The sequence below is a fragment of the Athene noctua genome, chromosome 4, assembly GCF_965140245.1.
Source record: "Athene noctua chromosome 4, bAthNoc1.hap1.1, whole genome shotgun sequence".
Lineage (NCBI taxonomy): Eukaryota > Metazoa > Chordata > Aves > Strigiformes > Strigidae > Athene > Athene noctua.
In genome coordinates this window covers 9,335,459-9,353,241 of record NC_134040.1, presented here as the reverse complement: position 1 = coordinate 9,353,241, position 17,783 = coordinate 9,335,459, and the positions used below count along the sequence as shown (strand labels likewise).

Below are 17,783 nucleotides of genomic sequence, written 5' to 3'. Positions count from 1 at the left end.
GAAGAGATGGAGGACACAGGTCTTTGGGCTGTCCACAGGACATGGCACTGGCTACACCCACATATCCGCCTGCCCAGGATGGTCCTGCAGCCCCTGTCCCTGGTGGGATGTCCCAGTGGTGGTGGTGCCAGGGTTAACAATATGGCTCCCCAGACTGAAGAGAAGATCTGTGAAGCTCAAGCGGAGGGTCTGATGTCAAAACAACATAAAGCACATTCACGTCATGATGTTTCACTGTGATGGCACGTTAAGCTAATCAACTGTTTTTAAAGCAGAAGATAATCCAACTTTGTGTAACGAGAACTTTAAGCAAAGCCAGTCGTTACCTTCGTGTCTAAAAAATGAGACAGCCTTGAAGTCAAGAAGACCCAGACTACAGGCTATAAATACATGTGGCAAAATGTGTGCTTTCTTTTTCAGTGAAGAAAAACGTGTCTTTCAGTACCATAAACCAGCTGATGTTTTGTGATACCTTTTGCTAAGAGATGGAGTTTACTACAAACCACATAAAAAAAAAGTAAAGAAGGGTTAACTGTGCTCATCAGAAGCTGCACTGCAGCAGGAACAAATACTGACCAAGCCTGACCCACCCTATGCCTCTACCAGGCTTCAACTGGTATCAGGAGCCCTGAGCACCTCTGCAGAGCTGCCTGTCACCTCACAGGATCCGGCCTTTAATTAGGAGCTATCAGAAAACCACTAACTGCTGCTGATGGATCACCTGGCACCATAACTCACCATTACTGTCCACATACTGCACGACACAGCGGTATGAATTTATTACAGTGGGAGACCTGTTTTAAACAGTCCTGCATGTCCAACGCTATGGGCAGGAGAAATTTTCCAGTCATGCTGAACTTCTGCCAATGTACATAGCTGATTGGGAGTTCAAATGCAAGACATTTATTTATTAAAAACACATACACACAGGCAGCTTGCTTTGCAGAAATATAAAGAGCATAATAAAACACAACACTAACGCCTCTGAAGCATGTAATGATCCTGATTAATGCTATTGCACTTAAAGAAACAAGCACTGGGATTGAAAGAAATCCAGAGTAAAAGCACTGAGAGGCTCCGTCCTGGGGCTCCCTTCCCCATGTGAGTGAAAGAAAAAGCCAGTAAAGCCAAAGGGGTTCCTCCCGCTTACAGCATCAGTCAATTTGGCCCTTGGCTAGCATAAATTTTATGCTCTGACTCAAGCCAAGATGCTGGTAAGGACCAGGATCAAAACAGCTGAAAATAAAGCAGGACAAGGTTTGCACTGGTGTAAAACTGGTGTAATGTCTATGTAGTAAAAACAAAAATTGTGAGTTTGTCTGGATTTACATGCATCATGAATTCAAGTCTAAAGAAAAAAAATACACTACTACAGCTGTACGATATTATAGCAGCGATACTACTCTGGCAGCTATTTCTAAATTTTTAGATAAACAGGATCATGGTCACTGATTTCAACATGGAGAAAGAGCTGCTGTCCGACAAGGCTAACATCCAGATGAGCTGCTCCACTTGGGAGCCACATCTCTTTGAAAGAAAAGGCCTCTGTATCCCAGAAAAACAAATTACCTGTATCTTCTGACTCATCATCATCATCTTCATCATCACCTGATGAAGGGGAATCTAGGAGGAAAAGGAGAAAGAAGTGAAAAAGAAAGAGGATGGCAGGTGGGGACATCACACTGAACAAAGGCTGTTGGTGCCACAGTGGGCTCCAGTGAGGGAGGACATCCAAGTGATGGGTCACCCTTCCCTGCAGCTTCACCACCCCATCCCTCCCATGCTGCTGGGCCAGGGACAACTGGCCAGGAGCTTTCTGAACTGGGAGAGAGGTGTCATGAGTTTGCCAGTGCTCTGCCACCAGAGACCAGGGTTCAATGCCAAATACTGTGTAAAGAGCTCTTCTCCTCATAAATACAAAAGCAATTCCAAAAAGGGAAGTTTGTTTTTGCAGAACAAGCTCTCCCCCGCTTCTTTTTCTCTTCTAGCATTCACTCTGAAGACTTTATTTCACCAAGTCTCAAAACAACAGGTCAGCATCTCTAGTTCACTTTCCCTGCATTTTACTTTTAACTCAATACACCCCTGCTACGTCTCCCCTCGTTAACTCCCTGCTCAACCACTCAGACCAAAGCTTTTAAAACTTCCCCTTGCAATCAAACCTCTTTCTCGATCGACATTTTGATGGTTACTCCATAAACCAGTTCCTTTCAGCTATATTCCTCCTGCAGAGGCACCTCGAGGCTGTAACTCGATACAGGTTATCAGGTGGGAATTTTCCATCTGTGTCTCTCCAAAACATCCTGAGGTGTTTCTCTTCATGTGGTCTAACACTTCACTTTCTCCAGGCTGTCCACAATGAAGTCCCTCTTCCCCCCCAAACGACTACTGCAAATGTAAATCCCATGATAAAATAGCAGCTTAGTGTTTGACTTAGTATACACGATTTAGTACAATTCAGTGTCTGGAAGATTTAGCATCACTGACTTCATATAATCTCCAGGAATTTTCTTTTTTAAGTAACAGCAAAACGCTAACAACGCAGCAGCCTTTATACTCTGAGACAGCGGTAAATGAACTTGGCCTTAAATGCTAGAAAACAGGAAACTTTGAGTGTTCAGCATGTGGCCAGAAATGTAAAGCATGACTTCAGACCAAGCCAGGCAGCACCTCCTTCATTTCAAGACGCACTTGAGTTTTCTGCTGTTCTCTGACCAGCTCAGTGGAGGTAAAAAAAAAAAAAAATAAAAAAAAATAAAAAAAAATAATAATAAAAAAATAAACCAACACAAAAACCAAAACAACCCCACCCCCCCCCCAAAAAAAAACAGGTAGGGGAAAAGTAACAACAAATACTACTTCTCTGCTGAATCTGGCAGGACTTTCCAAACACATTCACCATCTATAGGAGCAAGCAACACAGGAATCATCTCCCTGCTTTAGACTGCAGTGGCACATCGTGCTTTGCACCTTCTCTTTGGCAAAGTCTCAAGGAAGACTTCAAGCACGTATCTAATTGAAAATCCACGGTTGAGGTCCCGCTGGCAGCAGAACTAGGGAAATGCCACGGGGGTTGCTGAAAGTGAAGGGGATGTTTAGGTGTTTTGGCTGAACCAGCAGGTTTATTCAAGTCCCGGCGAAGGCAGAAACTGAGCCAAATCCCCACCAGCATCGACAGAGAAACCAGCACCTTCTCACCCCTGCACTCTCAGATTTGGTTATCCACATATTAACATGTGATTATAGATTACTCCTGGTTTCCAATGAAACAACTGTGACCAGAGGAGCAGAATCAATTTTTATACCAATTCAAAAACATTTCCACAAGACTGAGGGTCTTTGACCTTGCTTGTGTTTCAGATGAGAGATGCCGTTTTTCAGACCAAATATCCAGTTCAGAGATACTGTCCTATTCAGGTTACTAGAACATCACTTATTTCAAAAGGTGACCAAAACTTTGTAAGCTACTTGTTAATCATTTACTAAAACAGTAATCCTTTTCAGAAGTTGATGACTATTGGCATCAGCAAGAACTACTAGACGCCACTCCCAGAAGGGCTTTAATTATGAATGGAAAGAGGTTTAGTTTTTTTAGTCACCTGTGTTGAAGAGCTTAGTCTTGGTCATTTTGAAAGCTCTTTTCACAGGTACCAGCCTCCAGTCCATGCTCATCATAGTGGTGCTGCTTGGCCACTAAATCCAAAGGCCTGTGTGTGAAATGGTTGCAGAAATGGATCTTCTGCCAACAGGGCTGGAGATCAGTTTGGGCATGCAGCCTCTACTTGTGATCCTCTTCAAGTGCTCAGGTTTTATGAGGACAGTGCGTTTCTTTTTGGAACTAGCAAAACACTCAAGCCTGTGTCTGTCAAGAGAGGCATTTTTAAAGAGATCAAACCCTGCTATTAATCAACCTGGTTTTCAACCCTGAAATGCCAGCTCCAGCATCTCCTTGCTCTACCTTCAGCACTAAGCATTTCACTGTGCACACTGAGAGTCGCTGCAGAAGAGCCAATTTGTTGCAGACTCAAAACTCACGGACCTGCTAGGAAAATCATAATACCTTCCTAGAATTTGGAAACATCTCTCAAAATGGGACTTAAGTGTGTATCAGCTATTCTGAATACACCTAGCCTAGTTCTTCTCACTTAAGAATACAGATCAGAGCAATTCCAGTTCATTACTACAGATTTAAACCAGTTTAATGCAGAGAACAACTCCAGACCCAAACATTAGATACCACCTGACCAGATACCCGAGCTGATCGCTGGCAGGACCTTTAAAAAGTAGGAACACAAACCACAAATCTCTGATAACAATCTCTTCTCCACAGTGCCACACTGAGTGATCGATACTAATTATGAAGAAATTTCTGAACATACGAGAGGCACCACTATTGCCACAAAAAGCAAGGCTTCAAAGTTTAAAACAAGTGCTGCTGACAGCTAAAATGGAGACTCCCACATTACCAGCACTTTGGTGGTAATGACAGTGGGCTAATAGAATCAAAGACTCATAATGCTGTCAGAAAGCAGGTTCAGGTTACTCGCTTGTTCTTAAGCTGTTATTAGCTATTATTAGCAAAGAGGAAAAACACAGGGGCTTAAACTTTTTAAAAGCTGAGGATTATCAGCCCTTCCACTATTAAAAACAATTTCTCACTTTACGAACTTTCGGGGCTGGCAGCTGTTTCATTTGAGCGTGTAACCAGCTGCCCTCTTCTGCCTTCTTGCTGCCCCTTGAACTCAAAAGCATTTTAATGTCACTTAAAAAAAAAAAGAGAGTAATGTTTCTAACAACCTGCAGTTCCTTGGATAGGTCCAATAATCGTACCTAGTTAAAGAAAGCCTTTCAAGGGCCAAATACTTCTTTAACCATTTAATTGATATGACCTTGAAGCATTCACAGCAATCTCCAGTAACGTTCAATGAAAAGCAGATGTTGGTGAAGGCTTGTTGAAATGAGCTTTTATTCTCATGATGGTTTGATTCTCTCACACAAAATCCTATTCCTGGCAAGAGAAAGCCCTTTATGGAGTGGATGTGACTTACAATCACAAACATCTCTGTGCTTGGTTTTCAGGCAGAGCCTCTTACTTTTTGAGGGAACTCAACTTTTGGAGGCAAGGGCCTACTGTTCAGGGATGCTTGAAAAAGTTTGAAAAGTGCAAGGGCAAAGGAAAATTTTCAAAACCTTAGATCCACGAGGGGTTAATGCTTCTGAAAACCCAGGCTTTTAATCTGTGTGATCGGCAGGCTTTCTATCTGCTCACAGTGGTGAGTATCTATCTACCAATGCAGCAGCCTGAAATCATGGAGGTGATCTTACAGTTAGCAGTTAGCTATCTGGGAACAACAGATACTTCTGCTACTCTCTGTTTAGTGATCCAGGCTTGGACTGCTTGTAGCTGTTCTCTCCTACTGTCCCAATCATGGAAAATATGGCTAAGCAAATGACAGTGTGTGCTTTCCTAACAAAGCACTTGTTTGCAATATATGAATCCCAATAAGTAGCTTTGATGAAGCACATATTTGAGATACATACAATTCACAGGTAAGTTATATCTAAAACAAACTAGTAATATGTAATAACTGGGATGGAGGGAAGAGATTTATCAGCTACAATAGGAAAATAGTCTTCAGGAACCTCCAGCCTTTACATACAATTTTCTACTGATATGTCACATAAAGTGGAAAAAGTCACTTAACCTCCCTGAGCCACAGTTCACTCACAGAAGACTTCAAAGGCACATGTAGCGCTGCATCTATTTGATTGTTAAGGGGGATTTGGGACTAAGTCTGTCTCAGTATTTAACATTTTTTACATTTAACATCTCAGCTTTAACATTTGGTATAGACACAGAAGCATTCCTCAATTGGCTTGTTTTGCCAGTCTAATCACTGCCAGGAGTTACCAGGGAGGTAGAGACCTACCAAGTACAACAGATGAACACTGCAAAGCACCAGCTGTGCTGAACATGTGAAGGGGCAGAAAGTTAAAAAAAAAAAAAAGAAGTCACTGAGACAGCTGTATTTCTGCACGTACCTGTAACTCTGACTGTGAAGTTTCCCAGGACCTCATTGGAATGCCTTGGCTTGCAACTGTACAGCCCCGAGTCATCATATGACACATTGATTATCTTCAACAGTTTTTGTCCAATATGAGTTCTGTTGGTAGGTGCAATCCCGATACCATCTTTAAACCAGAAAACAGACACAGAAGAGCCTTGTGTGTTACAGGAAAGTTCAATAGTATCTCCACTTCCAAACACCAACTCTTCCAGAAAGGCGGTCTCGCTCCTCAAGTATTCTGCAAAGGGAATAAGAAATGGAAATGAGTAAATAAGAGCAGGTGTCAAAAAATAAAAGAGCATTTTAAAAAAAATGTATCTTATATTTCCCCTATTGATGCTTCCATGTGTCCAGAGCTCCTCCTAGCCAGGGGTAAGCCTTGCCTGCCCCAGGCAGGTAGTAGTGCAGAAAGACAGCTGTGCACACTACAGTCAGGTCTCTGGCTGATTTACAAGGATGGCTTCAACCCTCTAGTGACCAAAACACGGCCACACCACCAGGTGGGTCACAATAAACAGCACAGACCTCTGGGTAGGGTCATTGCAACACCCAGTGTTGCACAGGAGGGTGATGTGGCATAAGGAAGTAAGCATGTGCTGAAAAGTTCAGTTTAGTCTCTGGGCCTCAGTTTCTTTATTCCTGTGAGTCTGTCCACAATCCCTGCAAGACCCAGAAAGGAGGGGGTACAAGGAATGGGAATGTGGATAAACCCAATTTCTCAAGTGGCTCTGGGTGGCCCAAAGGCAACCTCTGTGTGCTGAAGGAAACAAGGGGGAAGGCTGGACAGAAGATGCAAGCTGGAATAGCTGAAATGAACCCACCACTAGCTCCCTGCTGGAGTTACTCTGCAATAATGTGCAAAACCAAAGACCAAGCATGAAAGCTGAAATCCCTGTTTCTTCATTCTATCTACCAGCTGCAGCAGCTTGTTCCATGAGTGATGACAGTGAACTCTGCTGCAGGCTGGAGAATTTTGTTTTACCATAGGATAACGACACAAGGAAAGGTTCAAACTCAGAAGTCTCCGCTTGGAGGAACATGGGGCAACGTTGGGTCTGATGATCCTCAGGCTCATTTTAGTTACATATGAACTCACTCTTGACACTGAATGATTTATTCATCCTTTAACACAGTTTACTAAAAAGAATTAGCCCTCTACAGCTGCCCTCAACACAGCTGATCAACAGCAAGGCTGCCATTCTCCCCACCCTGTGCTAACCAACATTTGCACTTGGCATTGCCTATCTCTGTCTTCTGGCTTGCACTGGCTCTGAAGCTGTACACTCCACCAGGCACAAGTCTTCTTGGTTTCGTACAGTATGTATCACGGGGGATCCTATTCCATGACGAAGACACTTTGGTGCTATGACTACATAATTAGCAAGTAAAAAGTAATTCAAAACAGATCTGAACCTAATCCTATGATCCAAATGCAGTAGCCTGAGTTGATCTCTGATAGTAATCAGATATGGATAGAAATCCTAATTTTGCAGTTTAAGCATATTCATAGATTCCAATTTGACTGCAAAACCAATGCAATTACAGCAGCTCAGAATACCTGAGGATGTGGCATTGGCTTCAAGCTGCTCTTTTGCCATTAAGTGAAAGAGCTGGAGCAGGTAATAAGAGAAAAATGTAATGCTTTTCTTTTCCTGTCATGCAATTTTTTATTCTTGTGGAAATGTAAAAATTAAAAATATAAGAATGTTTCAGTCAATAGCCTTGCAGGGTAGAAATAAAGAATCCTGCAGGCCTGGAAATGTGGTATTTCATGGGAGGTATCGTCTCACAGGAGGCAAAGCCCACACTCATTGGGGTTACAAAGAACCTTTCCTCTGATACCCTGGCAGCAATTCCAACTCAAATATTTTAGGTTTTGGCCAGAATTTTGTGGTATTCGTACAGTCAAAGGTTTAGGGTGTTGGGTTTTTTTCTCCTTATAATGAAAAGATTTTCCCTGAAAGCATATACTTTTAGTAAAAAGGAAAAGAAGACAGAGCTCCAGCACCTCCTTCCTATCAGACCAGCACCTGTTGCAAAACTGAGTGTTCACCCAAGGTGTCTTCCCAACCGGGATATACCCTTGGGGAAAATATGGTTGAGAAATATTCTGGTTTAACTGTTCCTTTCAGGTTTTCTCCTTCCTTTTTCTAGCCTATAAGGATTTTTTTCAATGGTACCAACTTTGGCTTCCAATTAAAAAGCCCTGTATACAGCTTTGCACTTGCAAGACTGGGTACTGATCTTTGTTTGTTGACTCTGATGGAAGCTCTTGCTAATTTAATCTACTGGAAAACAAACCCCACGCAGCTGCACAATCCCTCCATACAAAATACACAGTTTTACCCAAGCTGTTTGCCAAATGATCAAGACTTGTATATTTTGGCTTTTGTATCGTAAACGTACCAAACAGGAACAAGCCCAGACTAAGCACAAGCCAAACTGTACTGTTTAGCCATTTAAAAGGAAATCACTCTTTTCTGAAAACTGTGATGAACCTGGGTTAATGACAAAGTAACAAACTATATTTATAAAATATATTTAGAGAATGCTGAAATTAAGAGAAAATTAACTTTAGACTTGGAGCAGAACAACTGGGATCTGAAGCTTTTTCTGGGGAAAGAAGCATCATCTCTTGTTTCTGACAACTTAATTTTGTCATCTCTGCCCTCAGTCTCCCCAGCTGGTCTCCAGCAGATATCATGATGCCTGTTAAATGCAAAATTCAGTCCTAGTGACTTTATTCCTACTGACTGGGAGTAATATCTAGAAAGATGGAGTGGTGAATTAACAGGAGAATGCTACTAATAGTTTTAATCTCACTTCTTTAAGCAGTTTTCAAATTTCAGTTTATATGCTTATGGCATATAAACAGGACCCAAATTGGAGACCTCCACAAAGTACCTAAATGTGCATTTAAGTGCTTAAGCACTTTGCCCAACTGTGACCTTGGGGAACAAAATTTTACTCTTCTTATTCCTCACATAATTTACAAATACAATGATAAATCCAAAAGCAGAGAGAGTCTCATTTCCATGCTGAGAATGGCTGGAGTTTAAAGCAGTGAACCAGAGCTCATGTCTCCCACTGGGTGCCCAGAGCCCGGCACCATCTTCCTGCTTTCCAGCTACAAGTGCCTGGTGTTTCCAACACATCAAAAAGAGACACCAAAACATGGAGACATGAAGTTGCTGCCTCTGAGGCCAAGGATCCAACCATCAGACTGTCCACCTCTCCAACCACCTGGTGTGAACAAAATGGCAGGAGTTGTGTGTGCAGCCTGTGCTGGGGAAGGGTTTAACACAGATGGGCTGAGCCCTCCTGGAGACCTAGGCAAGGGTTTGAGGCCCTCTTATTCTGCCATCTCCCATTGCTAAATCATAAGGAAACCAGTATAGGGGAGCAGGCTCTGAGCTCTCCCGACACAGTTGCTTCTTCCATCAGGTCACACATCTTTGAGGCAGCCAGAAAACTTCCTGCTGCAAAGCAGCACTGTGGGAAGGCTGGTTTTTGGATTTACTGGGGCTGAACACACATCTTCTGGACCTCAGCCGCAGGTCCCAAGAAAACAATTCTTGCTGCTGGCAAACAGCTATCCCCACACATCCTTCAAAACCCTCCTAAAGCATTTCTATTGCAAGTCAGGTTGCAAAGCGCCCCCCCCCCCCCCCCCCCCCCCCCCAGCAAAGGTCCCCCCCCGGGATCTAACTGACATTAACAGAATCTTTTAAAAACCACAGTAAACATAGGTATAAATTACTGGGGAGTTAACAGGAGCCCACTCTGTCACTTGCCAGCAGAGCAAGGATTAATGCATTGGCAGCTTTAATGGGTTCTTAAAGAGGGGGCAATCTAGGTTGTGGGCTCCCAAGATGTGACTGAAGTTCAACCATTTATTCGTTTAGCCAAAGCAGTAGTGAGTTGAGAATCACCAAGAGACACTTGTGATGGAGATCAGCACTTGCAGTATCATCACTGCTGCTCATAGCAAACATGCTACAGAGAAAGAGGCAATTTTTAATCTGTTCAAAGGAGCAAAATGGCAGCAACTAGCCGGGAAGCACCTTCCACAAGGAGCAGCTGGACCAGCAATGTTAAAGTGTTTTTTGTATGTATTCACTTATAAGGATAAGATACTTAATCTCCGTAGCTGCTTGGCTCATCCCAGCGATAATTCACTTTCTGTGTGGTTCTCAGCTCCAAGTGCTTAAGTGTGTCAGTATTTCCATCAGATGTCTGCTCCTCTTAGACATCAATACTCGTTTTTGGCTGAGCCTGGAAATGTTTCATTTTGGTTTTAACACAGGCAGCTCTCAAGAACTGCAGGAGGATATGCAGTTATTTATTTTTCCAGGCATTAAAGGACAAGGACATGGAGGGTGGTGGGGTATTCCTGGGCTGCTTATAGCCCCCCAAAAACCTAGAGGCTGGCTGGTGCCCCCCTCGGTGTCAGGGACTATTTTCAGGAGCTGTGGCAGAGAGCATGGGGGCTGCTCCCCGGTGGCAAAGGCCCAAGTGCCCACAGGAGACGTGGGGTGGGAGAGCCTCAGGGCCCCGTGCCACCTCACAGGCTGCTGGTTATTTCTCTTCACGTCTGTTTTTCCTCCTGGAATAGCTTCCCACGATTCTATTTTTCCAAACATCCAAGTGTTTGGGAGCCTCCCGAGGGACTGCTCAGGTAGGGTGCATGCCTCCCCCACCATCATCACCCTTCTTCATTGATCCACCACGCAACCAAAACCCAACCAGGACTCTCACCACAGAGGGCTCGAGGCCCACGACCTTCAGTACCACCAACAAGATATTCCTCACCCCACCCTGAACCCTGGCAATCCTGGAGAGGGCTTTCACGATTGCTTCACAGCCGGGTGGTGGAATGGACTAAGACTCATTTCTAAGTGGATCATATTTTCCCATTTTTAGACTGGACAAACTATTTGGCATGTTAACAAGCAGAAAGATAGCAGCACTCCACACACTTCTCTCTTCAGGTTAATTTGAGAATGTTTCCTGTTCTATGTATTTTATTGCACCAAATCCACTGTGACAGGATATATTATAGGATCACAGAGCAACAAACATGTCAGAGCTTTTTCCTGTTGAGTTTGGTATCCCGTTCCCAGGGGTGTCATGGTCACAGTCACCAAGTTGGTGTCTAACTGCTGGAAGGATATAGAAACCTCCAGCATCGCTGGGATGAACAAGGCCATGATGGCAAAGACCACACAGACCATCTCCAGGCTCAGACCAGCAGCTGTCTCCTCTATGCATGCCAACCCCCAGTTTATGCTAAATACATATCCCACCTGTGTTAAAAGGGGCTCATAGTATTATCAGCCCCCCATAACAATGTTTTTCCCAATACCTGTGTGGCTGCTTGTGGGACAGGGCCGCTTCACCACCTCACCTCAGGACTTCTGCACCAGGAAAAGCAAACCCTGTTGCCCAGAAGGGAAATAAAACACTTTTCTTGCTGAACACTCTTCATTTGGGACCTGCCTTAATTTTAAAAGCAGCCAGGAGGGGTGACAAGCAGCCCGGCCCGGTGCTACCTCCCTTGGAGCATCCTGCCATGTATGTCCCTGTTCTCTCCATCTCCCCAGAGAGGCAGACGGGCCCCGGGGGGATTTTGCAAACCACCCAGGCCCGGCGAGCAACCCCAGGCCCTACACCAAGCAGCAGCCCCCATGAGAGGTGGGCACAAGAGATAAAACCGTGGGATTGCCTGTTTACCGAGTACCTGCCTTCTCAGGGCAGATAAGATCAAGGGAGAGGCTGAAGCAGATCAGCTCACCTAAAATCACCGCATACCCTCACTGCGCGGCAGGGAGCTGATGGGATATTTTTTATACATGTATTTTCGGTGGTGTTTTCTGCAAGGCAAAGCTTCCTCTCCGTTCTGCAGCAGCCATGAAGGTGCCAGTGGCAGTGCACCCCTGCCCGGCTATGGCCCTGCCACCTCAAAGGGCACATCACCAGCCTAGCACAGCAAAATCTAATATATAAAATACATACATAATACTATATATCTAGTATTTTATGTATATGATACTGTATTATATATATTAAATAAAAAGTACTATATAAAATATATATCCTGTCTTCTCTCTTCCTCCCATTTCCTCCCCCTCCAAGGTCAAGACCCCCCTCAGAGCACATTTCCCAGTGTCAGGCTGCAGCCATCCTGGGAAGAAGGGGCTCGTCCTGGCAAACACATGCTTTGTAGAATCAAAATCATTTCCCAAAGTGGCGTTCAGTTGGGTTACCTCCCCTGCTCAATAGGGCTCACACCTCAGCAAAAATGTAAAAATCTGGTTGCTTATGTAAAAGCCTAAACCATGATCAAGTAATGTGCCTTTAGGAAACCACGTCTGAAAAGCGTTTGCCTTCATCATTTGAAGGTGCTGCTTTATCTTTCACCTAGCGCATGTTTGCTTGGGGAGGGGGGGGGGGGTTTCTGGAAAAACTTAGAATAGCTTTCCTAATAATAATACAAGGTAAACTGTTTATACTGTATTACCACCGCAGTGGCCTATACAACTGTTACCAGACAATGTTTCTTCCAAAGATGTTAACAAGTGTGCTGCACTGTATTACCACCCAGTGGGTTTTTTTCTGTGTTAGAAGGAAAGCAAACTTTTTTCCTAGAGAATTAGCAGAACAATAATCAGGTTTAGTTCTGTCATATGCAGCTTTTTTTCATAAACAAGAGATTACAGAAAGAAAAAAAAATCTCTAGTGTTTAGCTTGGCTATCCCCGACAGCGACTTTGGAAGAGCTTCTAGAATGGAAAAGCAGATGTTGCAAATCTGCCTTATCTACAGAGCAACTGTTGACTCTGTTGTGCAAATCCTAATTTACATCTGCATGAAAGGTTTCAGAGATTAAATGGCATTCAAGGAGGAATATTAGCTTTTCTCCCTCCCTCCAGCCCTCCTTTGAATGGATTTACTACTGGCAATTAGCTTTCTGTTCCACCGGCCAAGTAGAAAACAGGATTCATCAGGACTCTACAGTATCCTCCTTCTAATGGACTGTTTTCTCAGATCACCCAATTCAGATACTGAGATTTAGAAGAAGAAATAAATAGTCACAAAGCTAAAATAGTTACAAAAACACTTTGGCCATGAGGATTTCCCTGTGGCACTTGGAAAGACCCAAGGAGGAAAAAACCAAAACCAGATAACAAATCAAAGGGGTCTCCTGGCTACACCTAACAAAAATGAGAATGTAAACCCCAAGAGACACAAAGCTTTGATTGCTGCTGAGAGCCCAGCGCCTGTCCCAAGGACAGCCTTCAGCTGGAGCTTTGCTGGCTTAAAGAAACAGGCAGTGATGGTGGGGTTTCCTTAATATCTGGACAGACTGTGCAAACACTTTCCTTGTTTCCCCACTCAACACACACACAAAAGAGAGAAGCAACCACTCCCCATATCTATCTATCTAATCCATCCATCCATCCATCCATCCATCCATCCATCTCACAGTTCTGCACTCATTTTTTAGCAGAAATAAAAGAACTGATAGGAAATGTCCTCATCTTCACGAATGATCCCTAAAGACGGGGAGCAGTGGAGCAGGGACCTGGCAGCATGGGGATGCTGAGGTCCCCAGGCTATGCTGCTCCATGTGTCCTATGAGAGCTCCTGGCTCGTGCTGAAGCACCTCAAGGATGCCCACGCTGAGGGTTCCTGCTCTCCCAGGTGCCAAAGACTTTGTGCTTCACTCAAGAGAAGGGCAGCAATCAGCTGCATCAGATCTCAGCAGCCCACGCTCATGGTGGGGATGACACCAGTCCCAGCCTGGCATGTGGGCGAGTGCCTGCTTGCAGCTGGTTTGCCCACATGTCACACAGCCCACCTCACCCAACCGCAGAGACCAAACATGGTCAACCCAGACCACTCCCTACTGCAGGCAGAGTGACAGGAGACCCACTGAGCTGATCCTAGATGGAGCACAAGAGGCTGTGTCAATAGGCTGTCATCCTTTTGGTGTCTGCCTCTTGTTGCCTCTGAAGAACGGTGGCCAACCTGGGCCCAGCTTCTGCACAGCACAGCAGGGGCATCCTGGCTTGATCTCGACAGACACATCCCATCACAAAACGGCTGCTGTTTCACATTTTTACTCTTCATGCCTGAGGAAGTCTAAAAAAACCTCATTGCTGCAGCAAGTAAGCAACCTCCACCACGTCTTTGTAAAGCCAGTCCACTGGAGGCAGCTATGGAAACTGAGGCACAGACTGAGTCTTCCAAGCATCACAATGGATTAGGCAAAGCTTGTCCGCAGCCTCCTGGTAAACTGTGGAGGCCCTGAGCAAACCTGTGCTCTTCAGCATCAGTGCACCATGCCATCCCTCCTGCTTCGCTGGACCACATTACCTGGTGAGGCTCTGTAGGTGACACACACCAAGCAAAGTTGCAACAAGAATGACAGATTACACGAACGAGTGCTCCACAAAGCATACAGAAAGGAGAGAAACTGAATCTTTGGAAATATTCTTAAACTTTGTTATAAATCCTTAAAAGAATAAGCACACATTGCTGCAGACTTCTTTTGAGTTATTTTTCTGGGCTCCTCCTCCACACCCTCATTCCCTTCCCAAAATCCTTAAAAAATTCATTACTTTTGCAGTTTTGACCTCCAGGGTGCTAGTGAATTCTAACAGAATGTTCACCATCTCTTAAGTGCTCTTGTAGATGAATTTTAAGCAATATGTAAGTTCACCAGACCCAGAAGTTTAGGTTTATCTCAGAGCAACTTTTTAAAGATGCAAAGACCCATGGTGCCTTTACAATTCCCAGGCAGGCTTGGCCCTGGCAGTTACTTGCAATGCTTTTTTTTGGTACTTGTGATGCTTTTCTGAAGTGGGCTTTGAGATCACATGGCATCAGCAAAAATTTGCCATAAAGCCCCAACCTTTCCCCTTCGGTTCACAGCTATGCAGCTCCCAAATCCCAGCTCCTCTGCATTTCCCTTGCACTTTTAATGCGTGCTCTTCTAATCTTCATTTAATGCAGGCAGCTGGCTGCAAATACCCCCGAACAATGACTTTAATCCTAAGTATCCTGAAGCCCCCCCCTTCCTCCCTGCACCAAAACTGAAGAAAAAAAATAAAAAGAACAGCCTCATGACAGCAAGATGGAGAAATCCAAGCTATCCACTGGGCCAAAGGAGCAGAAAGACACAATGAGCTAAATTTTGCCTGGTTCGCTAATTAAAAACGGAAGCTACCCCACTCCGGAGCCAAGGCAGGGAGGTGGGGGAGTTTTCATGCTATTCAAAAAATCGGCTTCCAACTGGGACCATATTCACTCCACATTAATTGTCATTCCAACTACGAGTGTCCTAGTTTCAAAATGAAAACTACTCTCTAGTGTAGCTAGTGAAAACCAACACCAGTTTCAAGGCATTAAACAAAATTTATTGATTGCATTTTCCCACCCACTAAAACTTTAATAAGCATTAAACCTCAAACTCCTGGCCCCGTTTCCTCCCTCTACCCTCTCTCTCCATAAAAAGGGTCAGGGTCCTCTATATGGAGATTAGGACTTAATGTTTGGTATTTGTTTATGAGCCTATCAATTGCCTCTATTTCAAGGGGGGGAAGCACATCTGAAAAAAAAACCCCTCTTGTACACAGATTAAGAGAGGGCAAAGGTTTAGGGTAGTTTAGGTGGGTTTTTTTCCAACTGATTGTGGGTTTTAGATATATGACGGATCATGTTCACGTGAATAACAATAAGTATATATTCCCCTTTTTGCAAGTTTCCCTTGAGTTACATAAAATGGTATTTTTCAGAGAACACTATTTCTCAGTAATAAGACACAGAACTTCCAAGTCTTCTCTGCTAGCTGTTTTCAGCTGTGTAAAAGGAAAAAATAATAATTTGGGGGCCGCTCTGTCTGCATACTTAGTAAAGAAAACAAAGGTCAAACATTTGAAATGCAAAGGTCGGTAATTAAGCCCAGAAATCCATATCTAGGCATCAAAATGAATAGCCAGATTTTGAGAGTGCTTAAGCGATTTAAATGCAGAGCCTGATCTGGCTCAGCATCTTTCAAAACCAAGCCTGTTATTTCAGTGCCTCAAGCAAGATGTAGGTGCCAGGTACCCAAGTTGGAGAAGTTTAACAGTAATCTCCTTTGGGGAAGGCTGATCCACTTTAATCTAAAATCGTGAATGACAAACGAAAATTTTGTTATTTAGAAAGCACATCTTACTAAAGCTGCAACACTCTGTCCTTGTTTTAAACTCACGTCTTATCCTTTAGCATTCTTAGAAAGAGTTGGGAGAGATGGCAAAGAAAAGTAGATATCAAAAATTCTTTTATTTCTCCTCTTTAAAGAAGGCTGCTAAAGGGATTAGACAGCTTTGAGTTCACTGCTCTGTTAAATCAACCTTACAATATTTTTTCAGCTTGTTTGACTTGCTGTTTCTGTATACATTTGTGTTTTCACCTTTCTGCATTCAAATCCCACGCTTCACGTTTGTTCTGTGCTTCTCACAGGAAACTTTGTCAGTTCTTTATTTGTATTAAGTCTTCGGAGTTATAGAAAACAGACTTGGAAAACAATCCCTAAATTAGCAAGACTTACCGGCTTCCATGCATACACGCACACACACAGGGCATCGCATACCATCTGACCCAAACGCAGCGGTTTATCATTTCCAGCAGCAACAGCAGGGCATCGGGTTCACCAGAACGGACCTTTTAACAGTCTCCTGCAACCGTATCTATTACGGCACATTTTGGACTGCACGTAATAAATTTAGAGAGAGTTCAAGGAAGTCATGCGTGTCTCAGTTTTCACTCCCTTCAAGCAGTTTTAATGCCCCCAAATAATTATCTTCTACAAACTATACTACATTAGGCTCTGGTAGTGCCAGAAGCAGGTTAGACACCTCTACACACAGCTATTTTAATGCTGCCATAAAGAAATGCACACCCCCTGCAGAGGGATGCTTCCAGTGTCCTGCAGCAGGGCATGGCTGGTCCTACCTGCATCAGCCAGTTCAGTTACCTTCCACTCTTCTGGATACCCACCCCATCCTCCACAGCTGGATTTTCCTAGCTTTTCCTTTCCCTTCCCCACCAGAAACACTCCTAAAAACTCTTCCTCTCTGCAAACAAGCACCCAAGTGTCCAAGTGAGATGGATGATGTTGCAACAGCAGGGATGGCCATCGCAGCAGACGAGCCAAGGCAGAAAGAAAACAGAGATGATGACAAAAACTGAGCCCAGCAGCCACCCAAGGGTTGGATTTGTCTGAAAATCAGGCACTGAAGCTAGCTCACACCATACTCCCTTGGGTGGGATTGGTGGATGAACTACCACCTTGTACCACCAGGGAAGACGTGAAGTTGGACAACCTCCCCACGTATTTATAACTATTTATCCACGTCGATTTATATACCCATAAATGAAGCAAGAGCTGCCACAGCATTCTGGCCCCTCCACCTTCTGAGGGTGGGTGGCTAATTCAGGGTTGTCTCCTCTTCCTTCCTGCCCCAAGACCCCACACATTGCTCCTCCAACTGCTTCTTCTCATCCCCAAAACAGCCAGGCTCTAGCACTGGGTAGTTACTCCTGCAAAGACTACACTGTCTGCACCTCATCTGCTATGCACTGGGAAGAGGGGGGCAGAGGGGCAGAAAGTGTCCACTTCTAATGTCTTCACATATTTTGAAAGCACCTGAAGAGGTTTCAGGCCCTT

The 17,783-nt window shown here is 44.1% G+C and overlaps 1 protein-coding gene across 4 annotated transcripts in view; it reads right to left on the bottom strand.

Annotated features, from left to right (window-relative positions):
- Positions 1 to 17,783, bottom strand: part of FGFR3 (fibroblast growth factor receptor 3) — a 57,826-nt gene that overhangs the window by 29,247 nt on the left and 10,796 nt on the right. For all 4 annotated transcript variants that reach the window (XM_074904377.1, XM_074904379.1, XM_074904380.1 and 1 more), the window contains exons 3-4: positions 6,043 to 6,306; positions 1,570 to 1,623 (exon numbers count right to left, since the gene is read on the bottom strand). In XM_074904377.1, coding sequence (XP_074760478.1) covers positions 1,570 to 1,623; positions 6,043 to 6,306 — 318 coding nt within the window. The remainder of the gene's footprint in view (positions 1 to 1,569; positions 1,624 to 6,042; positions 6,307 to 17,783) is intronic.